This window comes from Camelus dromedarius, chromosome 10 (genome assembly GCF_036321535.1).
Source record: "Camelus dromedarius isolate mCamDro1 chromosome 10, mCamDro1.pat, whole genome shotgun sequence".
NCBI classification, from domain to species: Eukaryota; Metazoa; Chordata; class Mammalia; order Artiodactyla; family Camelidae; genus Camelus; species Camelus dromedarius.
The window spans coordinates 48,835,841-48,859,958 of record NC_087445.1 but is presented as its reverse complement, the minus strand read 5'-3'; the positions used below and the strand labels follow the sequence as shown (position 1 = coordinate 48,859,958).

Sequence of the window (24,118 nt, the reverse complement as noted above, 5' to 3'; positions counted from 1 at the left end):
TACATCTCCCTTGTGACCAAGGCGCAGGTCAGTTCTGATCTGTTCCCATCCCAGTGGCCATGGGAGAGAGCTCAGTGTGTCCCACTCTGCTCTCCCACCGGACTGGAGTCTGGGATCATGGATTTCCTTGTCTCCCACCACCATATGGCCTGGAAAGGAGGAAATGACGAGGACCTTATTGGATTAAGGCTACACTTTCTCCCAGAGAAAAACTGTATCAAACAGTTCAGCTCTCCTGATATAAAAACCTGATAAAAAAAATAAAACCACCCTGGGGGGAAGGGTACAGCTCAGTGGCAGAGTGCATGCCTAGCATGCATGAGGACCTGGGTTCAATCTCTAGTACCTCCATTAAAATAAATAAATAAACCTAATTACCTCTCCCCCCAAAACAAACAAAAAACAAAAGAAAAAAAATTTACCACCTTTTTCAGTAACACAAAATTCTGCCCTGTGGTCAACTTAAGTGCATCTCAACACAGAATGCCCCAAGGCTGCCTCCTCACCAGGGATAGTGGAAATTATTACTGGGCAAAGTTTGTTCAACAAAAATTCTCTTTAGTTCTTGATCTGCTTACCAAGGGAGTGAATAGATCTGAGGTTTCATGGTTCAGCCCGGGTGCCATCCCATGAATGGCTTGGTCTGTGTGCCACCTGCGTGGACAGGGCTGTGCGTCCTGTCACACTGCAGGATGCAGCTGCAGGGGTGCCTGGGCCTTCTTGGCGGCACTCATCCTGCAATGGCCTTATCGTAATGCTGCAGGTCCATGTCAGATCTCCGAGCTCGTCAACAGAATCTGGGTAAACTCCTGGGAGCCACGATCCGGCCTTGATTTCCTGAGCATGACCAGTCTGGGGTTGTTGATCAGGGTCTGCAGCAGGAGCCACCTTGTCCTGGACCTAGCTGAGATGCAGGGACCTAGGGCAGAACCAAGGCAGGTAGACTCGAGAGGGGGCAGCTAGTCTCTGTCCTTCTCAGAGGCTGGAGGGAAAGCTGCCCAGAAGGTGTGAGGTGTGGACGAAGGAGCTGGACCAGGACTCCTGGGGACATGAAGACAACTGGAGGGATGATCTGGGTATAAGTGCTGGGAGCAGCAACACAGCCCAGACTGATGCTGATGAGACATGACTAACTGGTGGGCTTTCCAGCAGAAGTTAGAGCAGAGTAATAGGGGTGGCAGGGGTGGGGGTAGCCAGTATAGAGACTTGAGTGGGTAGGAGTTGGTGGCTGGCAGAGTTTGTGACAAGCAATGGGGAAAACTAAGCAAAATTGCATACCATCTTGAAGGGCATCTGGCCTGCAGCCTGGGATGTGGGTGGAGTCTCAAACAAATGGCTGAATGAATGACTCAGCTAGCAAACTAGAGCTCATTTCCGGGAACAAGGAAGGAGCCCAGTTAGCAGGACAAGGACACCAGGCCTCAGGGGTCCTGTAGCCAGGCTGACTGGGGGCTAAGACTCCTGATTTCCTGGGTAGAAGGGCTCCCGGGGCATGGAGTGTGGAGGAAGGGGAGCAGGGAAGGAGGAACTGGGGGCATCTCAGGGGTCCCAGGGAGGCCTCAGATACTTGTTTCCTGGTGTCCGACCCCAGTGTAGGTTCAAACAGGAGACTTACCTGCTGACTGATTTAGGTACCAGCATTTGATGGCCTGCTGCAGCCTCCTCTCCCTGTGGCCTGTGATCAGGATGTGACAAAAGCTGACGAGCACGGGGTTGGTGTGATAATGATCCACATAGAGCATGCCAATCCATGCACTGAACCCTGAAATCCAGAGGGCAAGTCAGTACGTCCCAGGATGGCCCAGCTTATGCTTTTTCTGACAAAACTGCAGTGTTACTTTGTTCCCAAATAGTGCCCGGGTTTTTGCTGAGAATCTAGAAAGTGAAGCATAAAGAGCTGGAAGGGTCACACCCTACCATCCATTTTATGGGCATTTGAAGCTCACAGGGTCTAGAAGCCTCTGTGGCTTATACGGAGAAGCCATCAGCCTCTATCGAATGAATGAGGCAATTAACCGACATGGGTCAGAAATAGAACAAAGCCAATTTTTGCTCCACAGAAACAGCTTTGATTTTGGAGCATTTCAACAAAACAGACTATTTTCTTAACTAAGTAAGTGTCCAGCTAATACCACCAGTAATTGTGAAAGATGTTCTTTCTTGAAATTTTCAGAGGCATGCGTTCATAAACTGCCTTCTAACTGTTCAAACAGAACTCTGCTATTTCTTACTGTCCCTCATTTTACCTCAAAGGCCTGTCAAACATGCAGGTATTTAGCAGCCTGAATTCCCTGTGGCCATGGGGCTGAATCTTTTTTTTTTCTTTTTTCTTTTTCTACTCATCTTTAAGATAGTCTTCTTGGGAAGATAAGCTCTAAGCATAAAAGAAGAGTATGATCGCCAGGCCTCTGGGACCCAGTGTCCAGGCAGCTTCTGCAAAGGCGCAAGCCCAGCGCTCCCCAGGTGCGGAGCCACGTACCCATGTCTGCTCCCTCATAGCCACTCTGCAGGATGGTCCTGTCGATGCGAGCAATCAGCCATGTGCCCAGGATGCAGCTGATGAGAAGTCTGGAGAGGCAGGCGCCCAGGCCCAGCAGCACGTTGTAGAAGAACAGAAAATAGTTGAAGTTGTGGAATGCTCTCCTGCAAATGGAAGCAGGTGGAGGGGCGGCACGTTTCAGTGAGAGAGAGGGTGGCTAGGCAGGTGGGCTCAGGGCCCCTGCTGACCTGTGGTCGAGTCCTACACCTCCCATCTCCTAGCTGTGTAAACTCTTGCTGTGAGCAGGAGCTGATTGTCCCCACTTAACAGCTGGAGTGAGGACTGGCTGAGAAATAGCGTGGAGGGCACTGAGCCCAGTGCAGGCTGAATGTCAGGGGGCACTGCAAAGTTTCACAGGACCCTGTGGTTTTGAGGTTTCCTGTATGATAAGAAACCTCATGTGTCTTGAATTTGTGTAAGCACATTTGACTGTCCTTTATGATTGGATTACTGCATTCTGTTGATTCTTATTTTGTGGTTGGCTTTATTCCTTTGATAACTATGTAAGTTTAAAAAGCTAAAGCTCTAGAGGGGTGGGAAGGGACAGACTGGGATTTCAAAATGTACAATGGATAAACCAGATTGTACTGTGTAGCACAGGAAAATATATGCAGGCTCTTGTGGTGGCTCACAGTGAAAGAGAATGTGACAATGAATATATGTATGTTCATGTATAACTGAAAAATTGTGCTCTACACTGGAATTTGACACAACATTGTAAAATGACTATAACTCAATAAAAAAAGTTAAAAAAATAAAATGCTAAAGCTCTAAGCTGTTCTTAGAAACAAAGAACAATACATACATGTAAATTAAAAAAAAGAATATCCAGAATAGATAAACCCAAAGAGAAGCAAAATTGATGTTTTTCTGCCTAAACAAACTAGAACTATGTAAAATAGTTCACTTTAAACTGCTTCTTTCTTGTGTTCTTGACTATTAGTTTTTTGTATGTATGTAGCAAATTTCAGATAATATTAATTAAGTTTAAAATAAATTAATTCATTTTTCAAAAAAAAAAAAGAAAGAAGAAACCTCATGTGGCTACAGCTGGGTTTGAGGTTACAGCAGAAGTGTGGCTTCCCCACTGCCTGTTGCACAGTGACCTGCCCCCAGTTAGAACTACTCCAAGTCCTGCAGGTGAAATTTCCCAAATAACCACCTGATCACGTGGTCCTCCACTGGCGATAGGATAAAGCCCAAACTCTGCATACTGAATTTCTGGGCCCTCTGTAACAGGCCTTTCTGGCACTGTCACACTGTGTCCCCACCCCATCCCTCACCATCTAAGGCCACTGCATGCTACTGTATTGGATTTTCACTCTTCTCCCAACATGACCTGCCTTTTCATGGCTTCCTCCCTGCATCTGTGCAGCAGGAGCTGCAGCCATGCTGTCGCCTCACTGCTGCTTGTAGGAATCCTACCATCCTGCCGACCTCAGCTCAGACAGCCCCCCTGCAGCTGAATGAACACTCTTCCTCTCCCCTACCCCTGCCTCTCCTTCCTTACTCAAGTTTCTCTTGTAATGCTTTCACACCTGCTGGACTCTATGGGCCCTATATGTCTGTCAGCCCCCGAGGACCAGACGGTGTGGGGCACCTCTTTACCCTCAGCGCCCGTGTCGTCTCCTTTATCAGTGAATGTCCTTCAATGACTGAACTAGAAAGGATGACCATGGGCCAGGTATGACTGTTCTAAGTTCATATCTTAATACCTTTCCTCTCAGAACACTTCTCTGAGATATGTACACTTATTTGTAAAATGAGAAAGCAGAGGTTCATAGACGTTGAGTGAGGTCACACGAGGTCACACAGTTCATAAGGGGAGGAGCCAGGATGCAGTCCCAGGCAGTTTGGCCCCAGAGCTCAGTCCTGAACCACTGCCCCTCATGTCTCAGAAAGTGCAGAGTCCACCCAGGAACCTGTCAAAGGTGAAGAGGAAGGAAAGAGACGGCTTAAGGCTGAAGCCCTGCAATGCCCTACTCCCCTCTGTGCCCTCACCTATTGTTGAGAGCCAGGGGCTTCTGCTTGTCAGTTGTTCCCATCTTTGGCTGCAAGAAGAATTTGGCGGCAATCCATACCTGCAGGATCATGAGACCCAAGACGATGGATATGGTGAGGCTGAAACACAGAGTGAGATCATCCTGAGGTGGCCTTGTCCACTCTTCCCAAGCCTTCTTGAATGCCCAGTGACAGAGAGGAGACAGATGCTGGCTGCCCTCCGGACAACAGTAGCATGAGCTCTTCCCTTTGTGCCTACAGAGCATGTTCATGCCCACTGTGCAGATGAGAAAACTGAGGCTCAGAAAGGGGAGATGACTTTCTCAAAGCTGCATTGTCAGGTCTTCTGGCTCCAGACCAGAACTCCAGTGTTTAATTATGTCCTTTTGCTGAGAAGTGGCAGCTGGGATGAGTGGTTTAACGGCATGGGAATCAAAGAACGGAACGGGGTTTTTAGAAGAGCTCATGAAGGCCACGGGAAACCGGACAGGGCAGGTGCTGCCCCTAGACTCATAGGAGGCTCTAGGTGAGTTTGGATCCAAGTAGCTCAGAGCAGGGAGGTCCCCAGAGAGCACCACACCCTGTGTCTGCGTCCCCTATCGGGGGTTGTGGTGAAATGAGGCTTTGGTTTCAGATGCCCCAGCTCCCAATCCTGCCTCCTCTCCTCCTTGGACAAATTGCTCAGCCTTTCTGTGCCTCTGTTTCCTCATCTGAAAAAAAGGAGCTAAGATAAGTCTCAACCTCGGAGGGTCCTTACGAGAAAATATGCATAGTGAATTCTCGACAGTGTTAGCATTCACTTTTACTTTCCATATGGCTAAACTGAGGCTCAGAGAGGCAACTCACAAGTCACACAGCTGATCTAAAACCTAAGCTCAGATTCCCTCTCTCCTTCCACTGTACTGTCCTTCCTCTCCGCCTCCCTGAACCTCAGTCTTCCCAGCTATTAATGGACATCCATGTATCTCCCACAGACACAATCGTGAGGACACCATTGAACAGTGAGAGTGGAAACATTCTGTAAACTGTAAGGTTCCCAGCAGAGTGAGTTGCTATTTTGGCCCATCCTTGGGCCAGAGCTGAGAGCATGGGTCTTGGGATTGGTGAGAGCCCAGCAAGGGAGGGGCATCTCAAACAGCGGCTGCGAGGGCCTACCATCTCCCAGGCCCCAGGCACTGACAGGAAGCCCGCCTACAACTCACGTCCCGATGCCCAGTCCTCGGAGCATCTTCAGGGCCTGATTGTGGATGACAGGCAGCACCAGGCTGTACATGATCACCAAGCCACACAGGCTCTGCATCACGTGGATGATGAGGTAGCCTGTGGGCCAAGGGAGCCAGTGGTCACACATGTCCATCCCTGCCATCCCCCCTCTAGCCTCCTCCCACCGTAGGTACTGGCACTTTTGCTTATGCTGTTTCTTCTGTCTGGCATGGCTGCTGACCTTCGGCTCACCCTGCCAGGTGCAGTTCAAATGCCAGCTCCTGTCTTCACTCCCTGTCCTGGGTCTGGACAGTCACCTCCTCCTCTGGGTCAACACCACCCTTAGCACATTCGCCCCATGGGCCCAGGACAGATGGTGATGAGGACCTACAGGAGCTGTGTTTCTTGCTCCTTCCCAAAGGGCCCTCGAGGAAGAGCTGGGGCTGCTTCTGCCCCGCCTGGCTTCTCCCTACCCACAGCCGGCTCTCCCCGGCTCTCCGCAGCACCCAGGGAACGTGTGCTGAACTGAGTGGTGACACTCACCCCACAGAATATAGGCTATCTGCCAGCCAGAGTACCGCGCAATGGCCACCTGAGATTTAAAAAGAAAAAAGGGTCTCAGAGGGGAGAAACCCTGATTACCTCTAATGCACGAGTCCAGCCTCCGTGTCTCATTTGAGGGTCACCCACCAACCCACGAAGGCAGGCGTCATGATTGTCCTCATTTTACAGATGAGAAAACCGAGGACTAAACAGGGACAGCGTTGATCCCGAGTCACTTAGCAGCAGAACATACTAGAACTGGGGACTCTGGACTCCCAGCCCAGGGCCCTTCCTCCCCCAGCACACTGCCCCTGTTTGAGGCGTAGGACAGCAGGCTTTGGCCTCGGAGCAGGGAGAGAGAGGCCTCTGCAGACTTACCACACTCTCCGACGAGGACGGATTATGGAATTTCAAAGGGAGAAAGTGTTTATCTCCTGCCCACAACCTCTTGATATGCTTTCTAGAGAAGAAGAGAGAGATCAGTAACACCCATGACCAGAGCTCATAAGAATATGTAAACAGAGAGGCCCGTGCAGGGAGATGGCTCAGTCCCCGTACTGGTCACAGCTTATGGCATGGGGCTAACTAGCCTTAAAAATACTTTAACACTTTTTAAAAAATTGAGATGTAATTGACATACAACATGATTATTTCAGGCATACAATATAATAATTTGATATTTGTATATATTGTGAAATGATCACAATAAGTCTTGTTAACATGTGTCACTTCAGTTATAAACATTTTTTTTTCTTGTGATGAGAACTTTGAATCTATTCTCTTAGAACTGTAAAATATACAACACACCATTTTTTAACAATAGTCACCATGCTGTACATTATAGCCCCAGGACCCCATTACTTATTTTATAACTGAAAGTTTGTACATTTTGACCCCTTCAACCATGTCATCCAGGCCATGCCTCTGGCTACCATCAATCTGTTCTTTGTATCTATGGGTTTTGTTTTTGTTTTGTTTTCTTTTGTTTAGATTCCACATATGAATGAAATCATGCAGTATTTGTCCTTCTCCATCTGACATTTCACTTAGCATAACACCTTTAAGTCCGGTCCATGTCTTCACAAATGACAAGACTTAATTCTTTTCTACGGCTGAATGGTATTCCTTTTTACACACACACACACACACACACACACATCATCTTTATCCATTCATCCATCCATGGACACTTAGGTTGCTTCCATAGCTTGGCTATTGTGAATAATGCTGTAAAGAACACTGAGGTGCATATACTTTTTGAATTAGTGTTTTCGTTTTCTTTGGATAAATGCCCAGAAGTGGAATTGCTGGATCATACGGTAGTTCTATTTTTAATTTTTTGAGGAACTTCTACACTAATTTTCCACAGTGGCTGCACCAATTTACATTCCCACCAACAGTGTATGAGGGTTCCTTTTTCTCCACATCCTCGCCCACACTTATTTCTTGTCTTTTTGATGATGGCCATTCTGACAGATATGAGGTGATATCTCACTGTGGCTTTGATTAGCATTTCCCTGAAGATTTAAAAATCAAATCCAAAACATTTTGTAAAAATAACATATAGCTACCTAATCTCAATGGTGACTAAATGTGATAATTGAGACTGTGTATGTAGCTTTTATCTTCTTTAATTTGTTCTATTTTCTTATTTTTTCTACAATGAATATCTATTGTTTCATGTAATAATATTATAAAACAGGTAAAAACAGAAAACCATTTTTAATGATAATGCCTACCTTGTAACAACGTAAAGGGAAATGAAAAAGGGGCCATGACCCCTCACAATCCTGGCACCCCAGGAAATCACTGCATGCTTTTCCACATGCCCGTCTTGGCCTGGCCCTTTGCCTACAGATTAGGTTGGCATAGTTTCGTTCACAGTCCACATTCACATCTGTGTCCTTTTTCCTTAACATCCTACCTATAGCAATTTCCAGGTTGTTTTGCATTTCATGAACACTGAATTGCGAAAACTTAGTATGAAGTAAAGAATGTGAATATCTCATTGTTAGTTTGTATAGTTATTTCATGATGAAATGATGGTATTTCTATTATGTTGGGTTAAACAAAATATATTATTAAATGATTTTCACTTCCCCCTTAGTTTTTTAATAGTGGCTATTAGAAAATACAAAATTGCATTTGTGGTTTTCATTGTGCTTCTGTTTGGCAGCACCAGAGTAGAGAGTGTTACCAGGAATATAAACACACAGACACATTTGCATGGTGCAGGGAAAATTTCTGGAAGGAGGCACAGAAACTGAATAATAATGTTTAGCTCCTGGCTTAGAGTCTGAATGGGAGGAAGACTTACTTTACACTAACATGTTTTTACCTTTTTTTTTAAAGAAGAGCTTGCGTATAGTCTGAAATAATTCTAAGAAAAATAACAACACTGGCACAGTGCTGGTGCTGTCCAGTTTGCAGGGTGCTTCCTCATCCACTATTTCCTCTGCCCCATGGTCCTGTAAAGGAGCAGGGCAGGGATCATCACTCCTGGGTGACAGGTGTAACAGGGAAGGGCCATCCTGGACAGAAATGAGGCCAGTCCACCACAGGTGCCCTCTCACCCTTGTGCCCTCAGCTGTCCTCCACCCACATCCATGCAGCCAGCTCTGCGTCACCGCAGGTCAAATGCCTCAGTGAGAATCTCCCAGCCGCTTGTAGGCTAATGAAGGAAGGAGCAGACAAATCCCTCCATCAGGTGGGGACGGGGGAGGCAGCTGTGTCCAGTCCACCCACAGAGTCCAGGGAGAAGAAAGCAGAGAGAGGGAGCAAGGCAGGGCTGGGATGGGATGGAGAGCTGGGCCCTCTTTGTGCCAGGAGAGTCTTCTCATGGATGCCATCTGCAGGAGACCTACCCTTTGGGCAGTCAGAAGGGGAGGATGTAAAGGCAGGGTTAGGATATGGAGGGGTGGGAACCAGCCATGGGCTTCCCATGAGTGAGAATTAGAGACTGAGACAGAGAGACAGGCAGAGACAATAGCAGAGAGAGATGGAGAGAAAAGGGAGGAACAGATACTGAAAATTCAACTTCTATCTGCATGCAAATGTGGGCTACATACTGAAGCCCATCCCCTCCTCCCGCACTGCTGCTCTAGAGACTGACGCACCCGGTTCCCTTGACCCAATGTCCTGTGATGTCCCCTGGAGCCAGATTCACCTGCTGGGAGCCTGGTGTGATTAGTCCTGGAGAGCAAGGCGGGTCTGACACCCAAAGAGACTCTGAAGTGTATGAGAAATGACAAGGTCAGAAGGGGTCAGACGATATAATCAGCTGCTAATAGCTTGGGTAAAGTGATTTTGTTGAGTCTCGCCTCTTTAGCAGTAAACATGGAGACAAAAGTACCCCTTAGGGTTGCGATGAAAACCAAACTAATCACAATGTCAAGCTTACAGTGGAAGCGCAAATCAATAGTTTTTTGTTGTCTGTTTTTGTTTTTTACTACTAATTTAATGTGGTTGTCCCTGGACCCTGTATATACTGCTGTTCCCAGTTTGGGCTCTGAGAGCACTGCTTGGGAATTCTGAGAAAAGACTGTCAGCTGCTTTCCTGGCTGAAGACACACAAATGACTCCCAGAACCCCCTTACCTGTAACATGCCAAGATGTGAAACAGATAGCTCACACACGTGAGAGAGGCGGGCAAAATGGTCACCACCCAGACTCCTGGAACAGAAAAGGTGATTTGCGAAGCTTCAAAAGATGCACCAGAAACTATTTTTAAAATGCAGAAACTCACAACAGAAAGGTCTGGACAAAGTCGATTGTACTTCCTTTAACACAACTTTTGTGTAAGTAAAGTTTTGCTTATATGGCTGTTTCATTTTAGTCACACAACCTTCATATCCTTTATTTCCTGCATATTTATAATTTTTTCCTTTGGTATTAGTATTTTCAATCCACAGAAGGTAATTACAGAGTGTACACATTGCAGGGAGCCTCCATCCTTGTAAAACATCATTAATACTTGAACTTCTAATCACCCCTTCTGGGGTGGGGTTACCCGTCTCCAGTAAAGAGCCATCATGTGCCAGAGTAACTGGAATCAGAGGTCTCAACTATTCATTTGTCCATCTTTCAGTATGTTTTTAACATCTCGTATCTAATTTGCTTTCCAAGTGATTCTGTGTGCTCGTGAGAGAGGGATGGAGAAAGAGGGAAGGAAGTAAAAGCTTTTGTACGAGCTGATTCTCAACAGGTGCAGAAAAAGCATTTGAGAGAATCCAACACCTTGTTATAATTAAAAACACTCCATAAAATAGAAATAGACGGGAACTTCCTCAATCTGAGAAAAAGCATCTGAAAAACCCCATAGCTCACATCATACTTAATTGGTGAAAAACTGACTGCTTCCCCCTAAGTTCAAGAACAAGAAAATCAATGTCTGCTCTCACCAATTCTATCCAACATTGTACTGGAGGGTCTAGCCAGGGCAATTAGGCAGGAAAAATGTAATCAGACTGCAAAGGAAGAAATAAAACTATCTCTATTCACCAATGACATGGTCTTATGTATAGAAAATCCTAGGGAATAAACAAATAAACAAACAAACAAAAATAAAACTAATTAATAAACAAGTTCAGCAAGTTTGCAAGGCACAAGACCAATATATAAAAATCAACTGTATTTCTGTACTCTAGGAATGAGTAATCTGAAAACGAAGTAAGAAACAATTGCATCTGCAATAGTATCACAAAGAGTAAAATACTTAAAGATAAATTTAGTAGAAGTATACAACTTGTACACTGAAAACTATAAGATTGTTGAAAGAAACTGAAGACCTAAATTAATGGGAAAAAACACACCACTTTCATATATTGGATGTTCTTTGTGAACATGGCAATATTCCCTAAATAGATCTACAGATTCAACCCAACTTCTATCAAAATTCCAATGCAATTTTTGCATAAATGCACAAGTTAATCCTAAAATTCATATAAAAATGAAGGGACCCAGAACAGGCTATACCATCCTGAAAAAGAAGAACAAAATTGCAGGACTTAACATTTCTTGATTTCAATCTTACTGTAAAGCTACAGTAATGAAGACAGAATGGTACTGCCATAAAGACAGACAAGTAGATCAATGGAATAAATTGAGAATCCAGAAGTAAACCCTCATTGTTAATGTATTTTCAACAAGACTGACAAGCCAATTTAAAGGGGAAGGAATCTGCCTTTCAACAAATGGTACTGGGGGGGGGGGTCTGATATTCACATGCAAAACAATGAAGTTAGACCCTTACCTCACACCATATACAAAAAATTAACTCAAAATGGATCATAGGCTTAAATGTAACAGCTAAAATGATAAAAAAAAAAAAAAAGTCTCAGAAGAAAATATGAGAGTACATTTTTGTGACCTTGGGTTAGGCACTGGTTCCTTAGCTATGCACAAGTGATAACAGAAAAAAAAGATATATTAGACTTCATTCGAAATAAAAATATTTGTATTTCAAAGGACATCATCAAAAAAGTGAAAAGGCAACCCACAGAAAGAAATACTTGTGAATTATATCTCTTATAAAGGATTTGTATATAGAATATATGAAGAACCCTCACAGCTCAATAACAAATAGACAAATAACCCAATTTAAAAATGGACAAAGAATTTAAATAGAGATTACTCAAAGAAGATGTACAATGGTCAATAAGTACATGAAAAGATGCTCAACATCATTAGCCATCAGGAAAATGAAAATCAAAACCACAATGAGATACTACTTCACAGTTACTAGATAGCTGCAATAGAAAAGGCAGATACTAACAAATGTGGGTGAAGATATGGAGAAATTGGACCCCTCATACATTGCTGATGGGAATACACAGTAATGCATCTACCTTTGAAAATAGTCTGGCAAATCCTCCCAAAAGTTAAACAAAGGTACCATGTGATCCAGAATTCCACTCCTAGGTATATACTGAAGATATATAAATATATGAAAAACTTATAGATGACTGTTCATAGCAGTATTATTCATATTAATCCAAAGTTGAAACAACCCAAAGTTGCAACAACCCAAAATTGCATTAACAGATAGATGGATAAATACAATGTTGTATATTCCTATTACAAAATAAAATTCCGCAATGAAAAAGAATGAAGTTCAGAGACATGCAATAACATAATTAACCTTATAAACATCTTTCTATGTGAAAGAAGCCAATCAAAAAATGCCATATATTGTCTGATTCCATTTATATAAAATGTCCAGAATAGGCAAATCCATACAGCCAGAAAATCGTGGGTATCTAGGGCTGGGAGAGTTGAGGAGAAATGGGGAGTGACTGAAAATGGTCATGATTTCTTTTTAGGGTGATGAAAATGTTCTAGATTTGATTGTGGTGATAGTTGCACCACTAGAGAATATATTAAAAAACCCACTGAACTGTACACTTTAAATGGGTGAATTGTATGATATGTGAGTTACATCTTCATTAAGGTGTTTTTGAAAGAAGGGAAAAGAAAGCTGATTTCCATTCCTTTCAAGTTTTAAATATGTCTTTATCCCAGCATCAACAGGACTAGGCAATTGCTGTACCCCAAATCTTCACCAGCACAAAGGATGCAGGTAAAGCGCCATAAGTCTCACCCCTGGGGATGCCGGGGAGACATCCTTGGGAGGAAAGGATGGGAGAAGTCTGGCCACAACAAGAGTGAGTGCAGACTTGCTTAGGCCAGCAGCAAGAACCCAACTGTACGCCTTTAATTTAATGCCTTTATCATCCCAAAGGTGAAGCATGTTCAGCCTAAGAGTCTCTCTTGACAAGAGGGTAGCTGTTCAAAGCTGGAAGAGATGGAGACAAAGTGGAAATGTTATGTTTCAATTCTTAAAGTGTCTAAACATGTGAGAAATACAACAAAGAGGAGATAAAAAATAGGTGAATATGGTTAATAGTCACTACAATCCCCCTAGACCAAGTAACTGAGGTTGGTGTTAAAAACTTTCCCAGAAGAGGTGTAGAAATGTGAATTGTCAAAAGTATGACTTAAAATGAGGATTATTAAATTAAATACTAGAATACGCTCGCTGAGTATCATAGTAAGGGACTCATCAGGCTGAACATAAATCTACAGTAAAGATGAATAAAAATGTTCAAGGGCAACAATAAAGTATGGCAATACGGAAGAAGCAGTATCCGCCTTAGTGTTCACCCAAAAGGTAACCTTCCATGCCACGTACTCGTAAGAAACTCTTCGTCAAATAATTCATGGTAGATCTATTCCCCTCTGGCTTTGATTTTACTTGCCTGTGAGTCTTAAGTGAAATATATTATCTGCATCACCTGTTTCATGGCTTAAAAAACATCTGGTAATTTATAGCCATCAAAGGGCAGAGCTACAAAGGCTTTTGGAAGCCACTTGGTACCCTTATCCAAGCCCCATTTTAATGATGAGAAAACTGAGGCATAGAGAAGGGACCTAACTCGTCCAATGACAGAATTTATCCTAGCATCTTGTGCAGGCCCTTTCTCTGCAGGGAACAGTGAAGAACTTTCCTCCCTTCATGGACAGTGAACATGTAATTGGAATATATCATTTTCAAAGAAAGCTGCTATTTTAAGGTAAAGCGACTGCTACAGACAGAATGTGTGTACCCCCCTGGCCCTCTGTCCAGCCCACCAGAAAGTTCAGGTATTAAAACCCTAATCCCTAATGTGACGATATTTAGTGGTGGAGCCTTTGGGAGGTAATTAGATGAGGAGGGTGGAGCCCTCACAATGGGATTAGTGCCCTGATGAGAAGAGACAGGAGAGAGCCTGCATCCCCTCCCTGTTCTCCAGCACTCCAAGGATACAAAGAGAAGGTGACCACCTGCAAGTCAGGAAGCAGGCCCTCCCCAGATACCAGATCTGCCAGCATCTTCAACTTCCCAGCTTCCAGAACTGTGAGAAGTAAATGTTTGCTGTTCACACCACACGGTCTATGTAATTTGTTATATAGCAGCCTGAACTAAGCAGAAACTAAATTTGAATGATGTAAATAAACTTTTCATACAATCACAAAAAGTCAAGACTTACTGTTTTATCTTTTATAAAGTAAAAGATATGATAACCTTAGTTGTTTCCACTGGCATCAAGCAAAATAGGCTATTTAAGATGAGAAAACTCTATCAAGGCATGTTCGATTCAGCCCCAAAGAGGTTTTAACAAAACAGCCTGTGTTCTGATCCCTTTTTCTTTCCAATCAACCCAGGGAGGCATAGAACAATTGTAATGCATGTCATACCAAGACTGGCAGCAATGCTTACTATAGGTGTGCACATGCCATCAGTCACAAGTCCCGCTCTGTTTCCCACACAGGTGCAGGAACAAAGGTGGCAGGCTGGTTTTACCTTTGATGACGCTAATCAGCTCTTTCACTTGCAGAAGGACTGGGGTCAGGGTCCCCGTCTGGTTCACAGAGGCAACGTAGTTCTCCAATTCACCTTCAAACACGTCCAGCTCATCTCTCACACACACAAATATGCAGAACTCAATGACAATGAACTGGGGACGCAGAGAAAATGTTTCAAGGTCTCACCGGAGTCTAGCTCAGTATATGAATAACATATGGGTTTCTCTTTGATTTCAAGGTCAAAACTCTTTGCAGCTCAAAACTCATCTGAAATAGACTCTGGACACTTGCTATCCTGAGATGAATGGGATTGTGACTTCTTTGGAGACAGGAGTCACCCTAAAATCTGTCCTTCACGTAACAGCATACAAGACAAGGCCCCACAAGGGCTCAAGGAAGTCTTCAAACAGTAACTAAATCTGAGTGAAATGTATGCCTAACTCTGAATGAGGGGTGACCTTGGGGACAATTCCAGCCACATTTCTCACTGTTGCCCTTCTTGCATCTTGGCAATGACCAAACTGAAGAAGGTCCTGGTCTCTGTATGCATGTCATGCTTGCTCCCCTCCTAACCCCCCATCATCCTGCCATCATGCCCCCATCATCACGCCATTGCGTCTAGAGTTCCTGAGGCCATTTTACTACATCAACCAAACCTTGCTAATCTCTGAAGTGGAGCTCAAATACACCCATCTTCAGGTATCTTCTTGATCTAGAGTGATTCACTAAATTTCCAGAGCACCATTACCTTTCCTTTTCTCTCTTTAGACAGCAGTTCTTCATACCATATCTTATCTCTTAGACCCTGGGCTACTCCTAGGCCAAGACTCTGCTGACTCAGTTCTCTCTTCTCTTCCAGGTCTTAGCAAAGTTCTTGGCATAGAGTAGACAACCAATAATGATTTAAGAAACACAGTAATGCCAGTTGAGTGACTCACTGCTGCAGAGGACTCTAGTTAGTTTAATGGACACATTAAAATCCATTCTCCCTTCTTTGGGCACAAGGCTGGACTACACTTCCCAGCCTCCTCTGAGTTAGATGTGGCCACATGACAACATTCTTGCCAATGGGAAGAGTGGAAGGAATGTGTTCTGGGTCCACATGGCCTTTGAAAACCTCCCATGTGCATTTCTCCACACGCTTTCCCCTTCTGCTGACTGAATGCAGGTGGTGAGGGTTCTCAGGGATGATGAAGGTGCAGGATGAAAGAAACTAGTTACAGAATAACACATGGAAGACTGCTGCCTCCCAAACCTGAACAGCCACTCAACATTGTTACTGGGACAAAAATATATATGGTATTGTCACTGAACTTTGGGAGTTTAGGTCATCATAACCTAATACGTTCACTTAAAACTTGATCACAGGATTAGTTTATACAGGTATCACCCTAGTACATTTAAAATGTGCAAAAGACAACTTGGCCACTTTTATCTCTCCATTTTGACTCTGCTTTTGACTCACACATTTTACCCCAGATAACTCTGACCATATGAAATGTTTGGATTCTGTGCTTTACTGGTTTTGTTTTCAATTTCATAGGTTTCTGCTCTAATATTTATTACATCTATTCTTTTGCTTACTTTGGATTTAATTTGTTCTCTTTTTCCTTCCAGTTTCCTAAGGTGTAAGTTTAGATAATAATTAATTTTAGATCTTTCTTCATTTCTAATAGATATGCTCAATTCTATAAATTTCCCTCTAGGCACGGTGCCTCCCACAAATTTTGGTAAGTTGTATTTTCATTTGTTCAAGTTATTTTTAATTTCCCTTAAGATTTTTTTTTGGCCCATATATTACTTAGAAGCGTGCTGTTTAATATCTACTGTTTGGGGATTTTCCAACTATCTTTCTGTTACTTATTTCTAGTTTAATTCCACTGTGGTCTGAGAGCAGACATTGTATGCTTTCTAATTTTTTAAATTTATTAAAGTGTGCTTTATGTTTCAGGATACAGTTTATTTTGGATACTCTTGAGAAGACTGTGTATTCTGCTATTGTTGGTGAAGTACTCTATGGATGTCCAAAATACCCAACTGATTGATGGCATTGATTATGGTTCAGATTTTCCTACCTCAGCACTGGTTCCCATGAGGTTTCTGTTCCATTCTGTCATGATCCTGTCCATCTCTCTAATTTTAGGGGCAAAGGTTTGCTACATGACCTCACTTCTCTTAGGGATCCAAAAAGAGTTGTTGATTCTTCAGCCTGTTCAGATTTTTACTTGTTGTTAATATGGAGTGGCAGCTTGCAAGCTCTTTACATATGGAAGTGGCAACTGGAAGTCTCCATAAATAATTTGATTATATTTATGAATAATATACACCACGTGGGTAAAAGTGTCCTTGAAATCAAAATGGTGGAGTCAAAGAACTGTACTTCTTTGATTTACAGATACTCAATTTTGACCCAGCTTTTACAGAACAACTACTATCCCAGCCCCACCCCATCCCATCTATAAAGTAGAAAAGGATTTGCTTAGATCTACTTACAAGGTAAAGGCAGATGAAAGCCAACACAGTGGTTCCAATCATTCTGCTCGGGAACTGAAAGCACGGGTCCCACTCATATATCTTGGTTTGGAACCAAGAGTTTTTTCTCTCTCTGAATGGATAAACACCAAGAGAAGACAGGTTGTGGTTGGTAAACAAAGGCTTGATTCTCCTGAAAATAACATCATATCTCCTTCTTCATCTTAGAGTTTAGTGAAGAAAAACAGCACTGATAGATTCCACAGTTTTCATACTCCCCTTGTTCTTAAGAGCAGAGACTCAGTTTAATTCAGTACAGCAATTCACCAAATAAAAGGCTATAGTTCCTGTCCTGTCTCACATCTAACAGTGACCAAGACTAAACATGCCACTTAGGTGTGACAGAGGTCGTGGTGTGGGACCTGGGAAAGGCTGGTCAGATGGAAGTGACACAGCTGGGAGGGTCCCTTTTACCCTCATTCTCTTCTCCCACCTGCCATCTGAAGGCAGTCATGGCGGCTGGTCCAGGCTGGAGCCCCAGTATCTATCTGGGACCTTGGACAGCCTTCATGATGGAAACGACTAAGTTACTGGAGTAGAAAGACAGATAATGGGTTAACAGCCATGGTAGGTAGTCTGCGGTTAGTACAGACTGCCTGCCTCCAGGATTCTTTTACATGAGAAAGAAATCTCTCTTTTATTTGCACCAGTATTATTGTGCATTTTCTGCTATATGTAGTCAAACGTAGTTCCAACCAAGGAGCTAGCCTTGCCACCATATGACCTTGATTAGACATGTCCTTTTTCTGGGGATTATCCCCTTGTACATAGTGGCAGGGGTAGGGTGACCAGAACGATCACTGAAAACCAGGTATTTTTGCCTAGCCAGAGCTCTGTCCTCTTTTAGTGGTGACAGCACCTCAGTTTTTCTCAGGGAATCTACTCTTCCCCACCACCAGTCTTGGTGGTTCAGTGAGGCGGAACCACTTCCTAGTTCTGGTGGTGAACATGTGACCCAGGTCTAACCATCAGTTTACTCCAATAACCATAGTAACTGGTTCTGGGATGGCATGTGGTCCAATGTGATCCAATGAAACACAATCGTGAGACTTTTGTTTGAATTATTAGAAAGAAAAATTCTCTTTTCTGTGAGCTTAAACCAGGAGGGTATAAGCTTAGAGGTTCTGGGGGCCAGCATGGGGAGGAAGCCTACCTAACTATGATGCTAACACAGATAAAAGTAGAGCTGAGAGAGGAGGGAAAGAGACTGAGTTCTCATGGGATCAATTAAGCCCCCATCCACCTGTGTCTGAAACTCTATAGACTTTTTAATTATGTACAGCCATAACTTTCCTTTTTCCCTTTAATCCTGTTTGAGTTGAGTTTCTGCTATTAGCAAACAAGAGATCTCAAAGAGTGCCCTTCCAGTCACCTCTGGGTCTCTGACACTGTCAGGGCTCATGTATACTGGTGCAAACACTGGGGTGGGGAAAAACCAACACAACTGTGCTTACTGCCGGGGCCGCTTCCTCAGGAGCTGCTTAACATGCTCTGCCTGGTGAGCTTCCAGGAAAGGCTTTTCCTCCTGTGAGAAAGGAGAGAGGTTTATGCTTTGGCTCACAAATTCTTGTTAGGGTTTTGGTCTCTTTGAGGGGCTATTGCCACAGAGGCCAAGATTCGAGGTAAAACTTGCTCTTCAGGGTTGAGCCATTCCCAGACACCTGTCATTTATGGAAGAGACAGTAGGGACCCATCTGTTTAGCAAGCACTTGCTTCCAAGAAATGCTAGGGGTCTGTGACTCACTGCCCACACCAGCCATGGTTTTGTGAAGTTGTTTTTTTGCTTTGAGATTTGGTGATTTCTCATCATAGTCCAAAACATTGTTTCAGGGATGAAACACCTCAATTCCCAGGTTTTTATTTTTTATGCGTAGGAATTTCTCTTGCTCATTTCTTATTTTGCAGTATTTATGTTTTCTCCAAGTGTAATGAGCTTTCTGCAATAGTCATTCTTTTTGCCCATAAACTGAATATGTAAATTTTATAGATTATGAGATGCAATCTTATACATCGCAGATGTTGGGAAGAGTACAAAAGATCTGGTTAGAACTCTGCCTGGTGAGCGACATTAGCAAGCTGGAGAAGTAGGAGGTTCCAGCCCCCATATCCCCTCAGAAACACTAGTTTTGACCACCATTCACAGAGGAGAGTATCTTTGAGGGGATCCAAGTGTCCAGCTGGGCCCAAGGGGAGTTCACCTTACAGCACTCAAGTCAAGCAAAAACCCCAAAATAGTTGCATTAAAAAGGATAAGAAAAACAGTTTCACTTCACCAACATCACTCCTCCTCCAAAGCAGTATAGCTCAGTGCATAGGGAGAAGCCCCTCTTAGCCTGCAATTTCTCCTATGAGGGAGAGTTAAAGTGAAGTAAGGGCTCAGCTTCCCGAGCCTTGTGGGTCACGCCCAGCAGGTCCATTCCTGTATCACACCACTCAGAACACTGAGGGGGTCAGCATGGCTGAACACTCTGGGGAAAGCTGGGAGCAGGGAAATGAGGCAGGGGAGTACCAGAAGGAACAGAGAAAGAGAAAGGGGCATAAAGCTTATATTAAAAAATAATGACAGAAAGCTTCCCTAATCTGGGGAGGAAAACAAACATCCAGATCCACGAAGCCCCAAGAATCCAAAACAGACTGAATACATAGAGGTCTTCATCAAGATATGTTATAATCAAAATATCAAAAGTCAATGACAAAGAGAGAACTTTGAAAGTACAAAGAGCAAAATGACTTCTTTCACACAAGGGGACCCCTTTATGGATATCAGGGAATTTCTCAGTAGAATCCTTGCAGTCCAGGAGACAGTGGGATGATATATTCAAAACACAGAAAGGAGAAACCTGTCAACAAAGAATACTCCACTTGTCAAAACTGTCCTTCAGAAAAGGAGAGACAAAGACTTTCCCAGGCAAACAAAAACTGAGGTAATTTACTACCACTAGACCTGCCTACCAAAAATGTTTAAGTGAGTTCTTCAAGTTGAAATAAAAAGATGCTAATCAGCAACATGAAAACATATGGAAGTATAAAAATCACTGATAATAGTAAGTATATAGTCAAATTCAGAATACTCTAATACTGTAATAGTGGAGCATAAATCGCTTTTACCTCTAGTATAAAATTTAAAAGACAAGAGTATGAAAAACAACTACAACTATAATGATTTGTTACTGGTTAAACAATATAAACTACTACATTATTATATATTATGTATTAATAAATTATATCTTTAACATATTAAACAATATAAATTTTTATATAATATAAAAATAAAAACATTACATATACAAAAGATTAAGGAATCAAAGCATACTTCTACAAAAAATCATCACATCACAAAGGAAGCAAGAAAGGAAGAAGGAATTACAAAAGTCAGAAGACAATGAACAAAATGGCAGTTTTAAGTCCTTATCTGTCAATAATTACTTTAAATGCAAATGTGTTAAATTCTCCAATCAAAAGACACAGAGTGGCTAAATGGATTTTTTAAAATTCCACAGATAGGCAATCTACAAGAGACACACTTTAGCTTTAAAGACACACACAGGTTGAAAGTAAAAGGATGGAAAAAGATATTTCATACAAATGGCAACCAAAATAGAGAAGTATGGCTATACAAACAAAAACAGACTTTAAGTCAAAAACTATCACAAGAAACAAATAAGGTCATTATATAATGATAAAGAGGTCAAACCATCAAAAGGCTATAAAAACTGTAAACATATGAGCATGTAACATCAGAGCACCCAAATATATAAAGTAAATATAAGCAGAAGTGAAGGAAGAAATAAACAGCAACACAATAATAGTAGGGGACTTCAACACCACACTTTCAACAACAGATAGCTAATTCAACGAAGCAGCAGCTGACTTGAGCAATACTATAGACCAAACAGACATATATAGAACATTCCATGCAACAATAGCAGAATATATATTCTTCTCAAAAGCGTTTTCCTGGATGGATCATACATTAAGCCAGAAAACGTCTTAAATTTAAGAAAACTGAAACCATATCAAGCATCTTTTCTGACCACGATGCTATAAAGCTAGACATTAGTAACAGGAGGAAAACTGGAATTCACACACAATACACTCCTGAACGACCAATGGGTCAGAGAAAAAAAATCAAAAGGGAAATCAAAAAATGTCTTGAAACAAATGAAAATAGAGAAACAACATACCAAAATTTATGGGATGCAGCAAAAAGCAGTTCTAAGAGGGAAATGTACAGCAGTAAATGCCTACATCAAGAGGCAAAAAAAAAGATCTCATACAAACCACCTAACTTTTTACCATAAGGAACCAGAAAACGAAGCACAGTGGGTGAGAGAGAGCCTCAACAAATAAACTGTCTGGGTTTGCAACTCACATCTGTGGGTCCAAGTTTCCTAATGCAGAATGGGAGAAATAACAATAGGACCTACCTCACAAGGCTGTTGTGAAAACGTAACCTGTCAGGACACACACAGTGTTTTTACCTAGTACTCACCGTCTGGAGTTCCCAGCCCAGGTGGACCCTCAGAGACTTGACAAACATGAGCAGGAAGCGGCCCAGCAGGAAGGCCAGGCACAGCAGTGAGGGCCAGTAGAACATGACGGTCTCATACTTCCCCACAAACTGCAACAGAAGCAGAGCACGGAGCACGGGCTTTAGGTGGGCAGGGCCAGGCCACCGGCAAAGGAATCCACCTGCCCCAGCCCACGGCCACCAGGGCCCACTCTCTCAGAGCTTGGAGGTTAGTAGCCAGTCCCTGGATTCCAGGCCACGATTTTTAACTAGTAAGTCATGTTAGCCCCTGAGCCTTGCTTCCCTAGCAGTGAACTGGGATGGCACTGACACACTGTCTCCAAAATGTCTTGAGGATTCTCCGGTTAGTGATCGGGACAGAGCCTAGACCAAACGCCTAGCATACAGCAATTCTTAGTGTTAGTGATTCTCAGCATGCAAGTGAGACCCTGCCCCCTCCCTCAATTCACCATGAATATTTAGAATTTCAAAAAAAAAAAAAAAAAACCCACTGGAAGACTGAAAGCTCTCCAAGACTCCAAAAAAAGTACCTATGATCTGGAAAATCTGACAGAATAATCTCATCTCTGCATCCAGAGCAGAGATGCAGAGGGAAGGCCCAGCCTCCAAGTCTCATTTTCTAATCTGACTCTCCCAGACTCTCTTTATTATACCCTTTAATCCTCCACAGTTACCAAAGCCCAGGAAAGGCTTTGGCAAGGCTCCCGTGGGCTCCTGGCCCAGGTGGCCTTCTTGTACTCCCCTCACCTGCCTAGTAACACTTCTAGGTGCAATGTGACACCCCTCTTTCATTTTACTCCTTTACCTGGGGTACAGATGAACCAGCTTCCTCTAATTCTGAGAAAGACAATGCATGGCAAAGGGAAAAGTGATTCATCTAGTCCGAGTCACCCATTTTACAGACAGAGAAACTAAGGCTATTTGAAGGTGTGGAAAGAAATGAGCTTTGGAGTCAGCCAGACCTGGTCTCACCTCCCAAATCTGCTGCTTCTCAAGAGTTATATAATATACTTGCACCTGAGTTTCCTCACCTGTAAAACAGGTTTGCTGAGAGCTTCCCTATGTTGAGGGGCCACTGTGAGCATCAGCTGAGAGAACAACTTCTGTGAATGAGGAGCTAACGAACATATGATGCTCTACAATGGAAGAATCATGAATGGCCCCAGCTCCCCCTTCTGTCCACATGAGGAAGCTAAGGCCCAGAGTGGCAAAGTCTTGTCCGAGGTCACACAGCAAGCTGGCCATGGTGATAGGACTGAACACCCTAAACACAGCTAGGCGGGGACTCACCTGCCCGTGAGGACACTGTGTGATATGAAGGACAGTGACAGCAAACCTGCAGGACAGAAATAGGGTTGAGGCCCTAGGGTCTTTCCCGGCACAGCCCCTGTGAAAATAGCCCAGATCCCATCAGCCTGGAGTTACCTCCCCCTCCTCACCCTTCTTAGGAGGGCTGGTTCCCAGGCCTCCAGAAATGAATTTTCCTACAACCCTAACTTCTGGGAATATTCTAATCATGAGCAGCCTCCTATGGAGCAGACAGAACGCTGGCCTGACCTTCTGAAGCCTCAAGTGCAGCCCCAAGGAGAGGCCACAGTGGGACCTTGGACCAGTCATTCCGCCCACCCTCCCTCAGTTCTGGGCAAGGTGCCCTCCAAGGAGAGCTCTCGGGTCACCTCCAGCCCGCTGTCCAGAGTTCAGCCACGGCCAAAGGAACTGGAGGAGGGCAGGCAGGCAGAGTCCATCTTACCAGGTGAGAGAGTAGCTGAAGCCCAGGATGGAGCTGACCAGCCGGAACTCCGAGGAAAGGCAGGCAAAGAAGGGGAAGTGGGACAGGCCGACTTCGATGCCTCCAATCAGAAGCACAAAGGCTGGCAGAGACAGGACCAGAGACACTGTGAGTTCTTCTCCTGGGCTCGGGGGAGTCCCAGGGCAGCTATGGGGCTTCATGTGACTTGCAGTCACAGACTTCAGGACTCGAGGAGGTAAGTGGACAAGCCCAGCTCAGCCCAAGAAAGAATGCAGGGAATGTCTTTCATGCATGCACACAATAGACCCTTTCTGGTACCTCTTCCATGCCAGGCACTATTGAGATGAAGACTTGGTCCCTGCCCTTGATTAGCTCACAGTGTGTTGGGCAGAAACAGACAACATAAACAAACAAAAATCACTGAGAGGTAAAGGACCATAGAGCGTCCCACATCAACACAGAAAGCAGCGATGTGCTGTGTTCTAAAACCTCTTGCAAACTGATGTGTACTTTATACACAAGACAATGATAATATTAATGCTGCCACTGACTAGCTCTGAGATGATCTAACAGGATCCAGTAAAATCTAATTGGACAAGGTGGCCTTTCCTAAGTGTCTGCTTTGAGCTGGGTCTTGGGCTAGGCACTAAGGACACAGGAGGAATGAACAAAGACT

At 43.6% G+C, this 24,118-nt stretch overlaps 1 protein-coding gene across 4 annotated transcripts in view; it reads right to left on the bottom strand.

The window, feature by feature from the left end:
• The window catches only part of LOC116152686 (stimulated by retinoic acid gene 6 protein-like), a 44,612-nt gene that overhangs the window by 3,476 nt on the left and 17,018 nt on the right, over window positions 1-24,118 (bottom strand). For 2 of the 4 annotated variants that reach the window (XM_064490327.1, XM_064490326.1), the window contains 14 exons: window positions 23,443-23,563; window positions 22,983-23,028; window positions 21,654-21,782; window positions 18,616-18,686; window positions 17,123-17,234; window positions 14,628-14,781; window positions 9,883-9,958; window positions 6,665-6,746; window positions 6,287-6,335; window positions 5,743-5,860; window positions 4,541-4,660; window positions 2,480-2,643; window positions 1,616-1,762; window positions 420-919 (listed from right to left, as the gene is read on the bottom strand). In XM_064490327.1, the coding sequence (XP_064346397.1) occupies window positions 771-919; window positions 1,616-1,762; window positions 2,480-2,643; window positions 4,541-4,660; window positions 5,743-5,860; window positions 6,287-6,335; window positions 6,665-6,746; window positions 9,883-9,958; window positions 14,628-14,781; window positions 17,123-17,234; window positions 18,616-18,686; window positions 21,654-21,782; window positions 22,983-23,028; window positions 23,443-23,563 (1,538 nt within the window). In that variant the 3' untranslated portion in view covers window positions 420-770. Of the gene's footprint in view, window positions 1-419; window positions 920-1,615; window positions 1,763-2,479; window positions 2,644-4,540; window positions 4,661-5,742; window positions 5,861-6,286; window positions 6,336-6,664; window positions 6,747-9,882; window positions 9,959-14,627; window positions 14,782-17,122; window positions 17,235-18,615; window positions 18,687-21,653; window positions 21,783-22,982; window positions 23,029-23,442; window positions 23,564-24,118 lie in introns of those variants that run through there. The other 2 variants (XR_010382740.1, XR_010382741.1) reach the window with 2 other exon arrangements.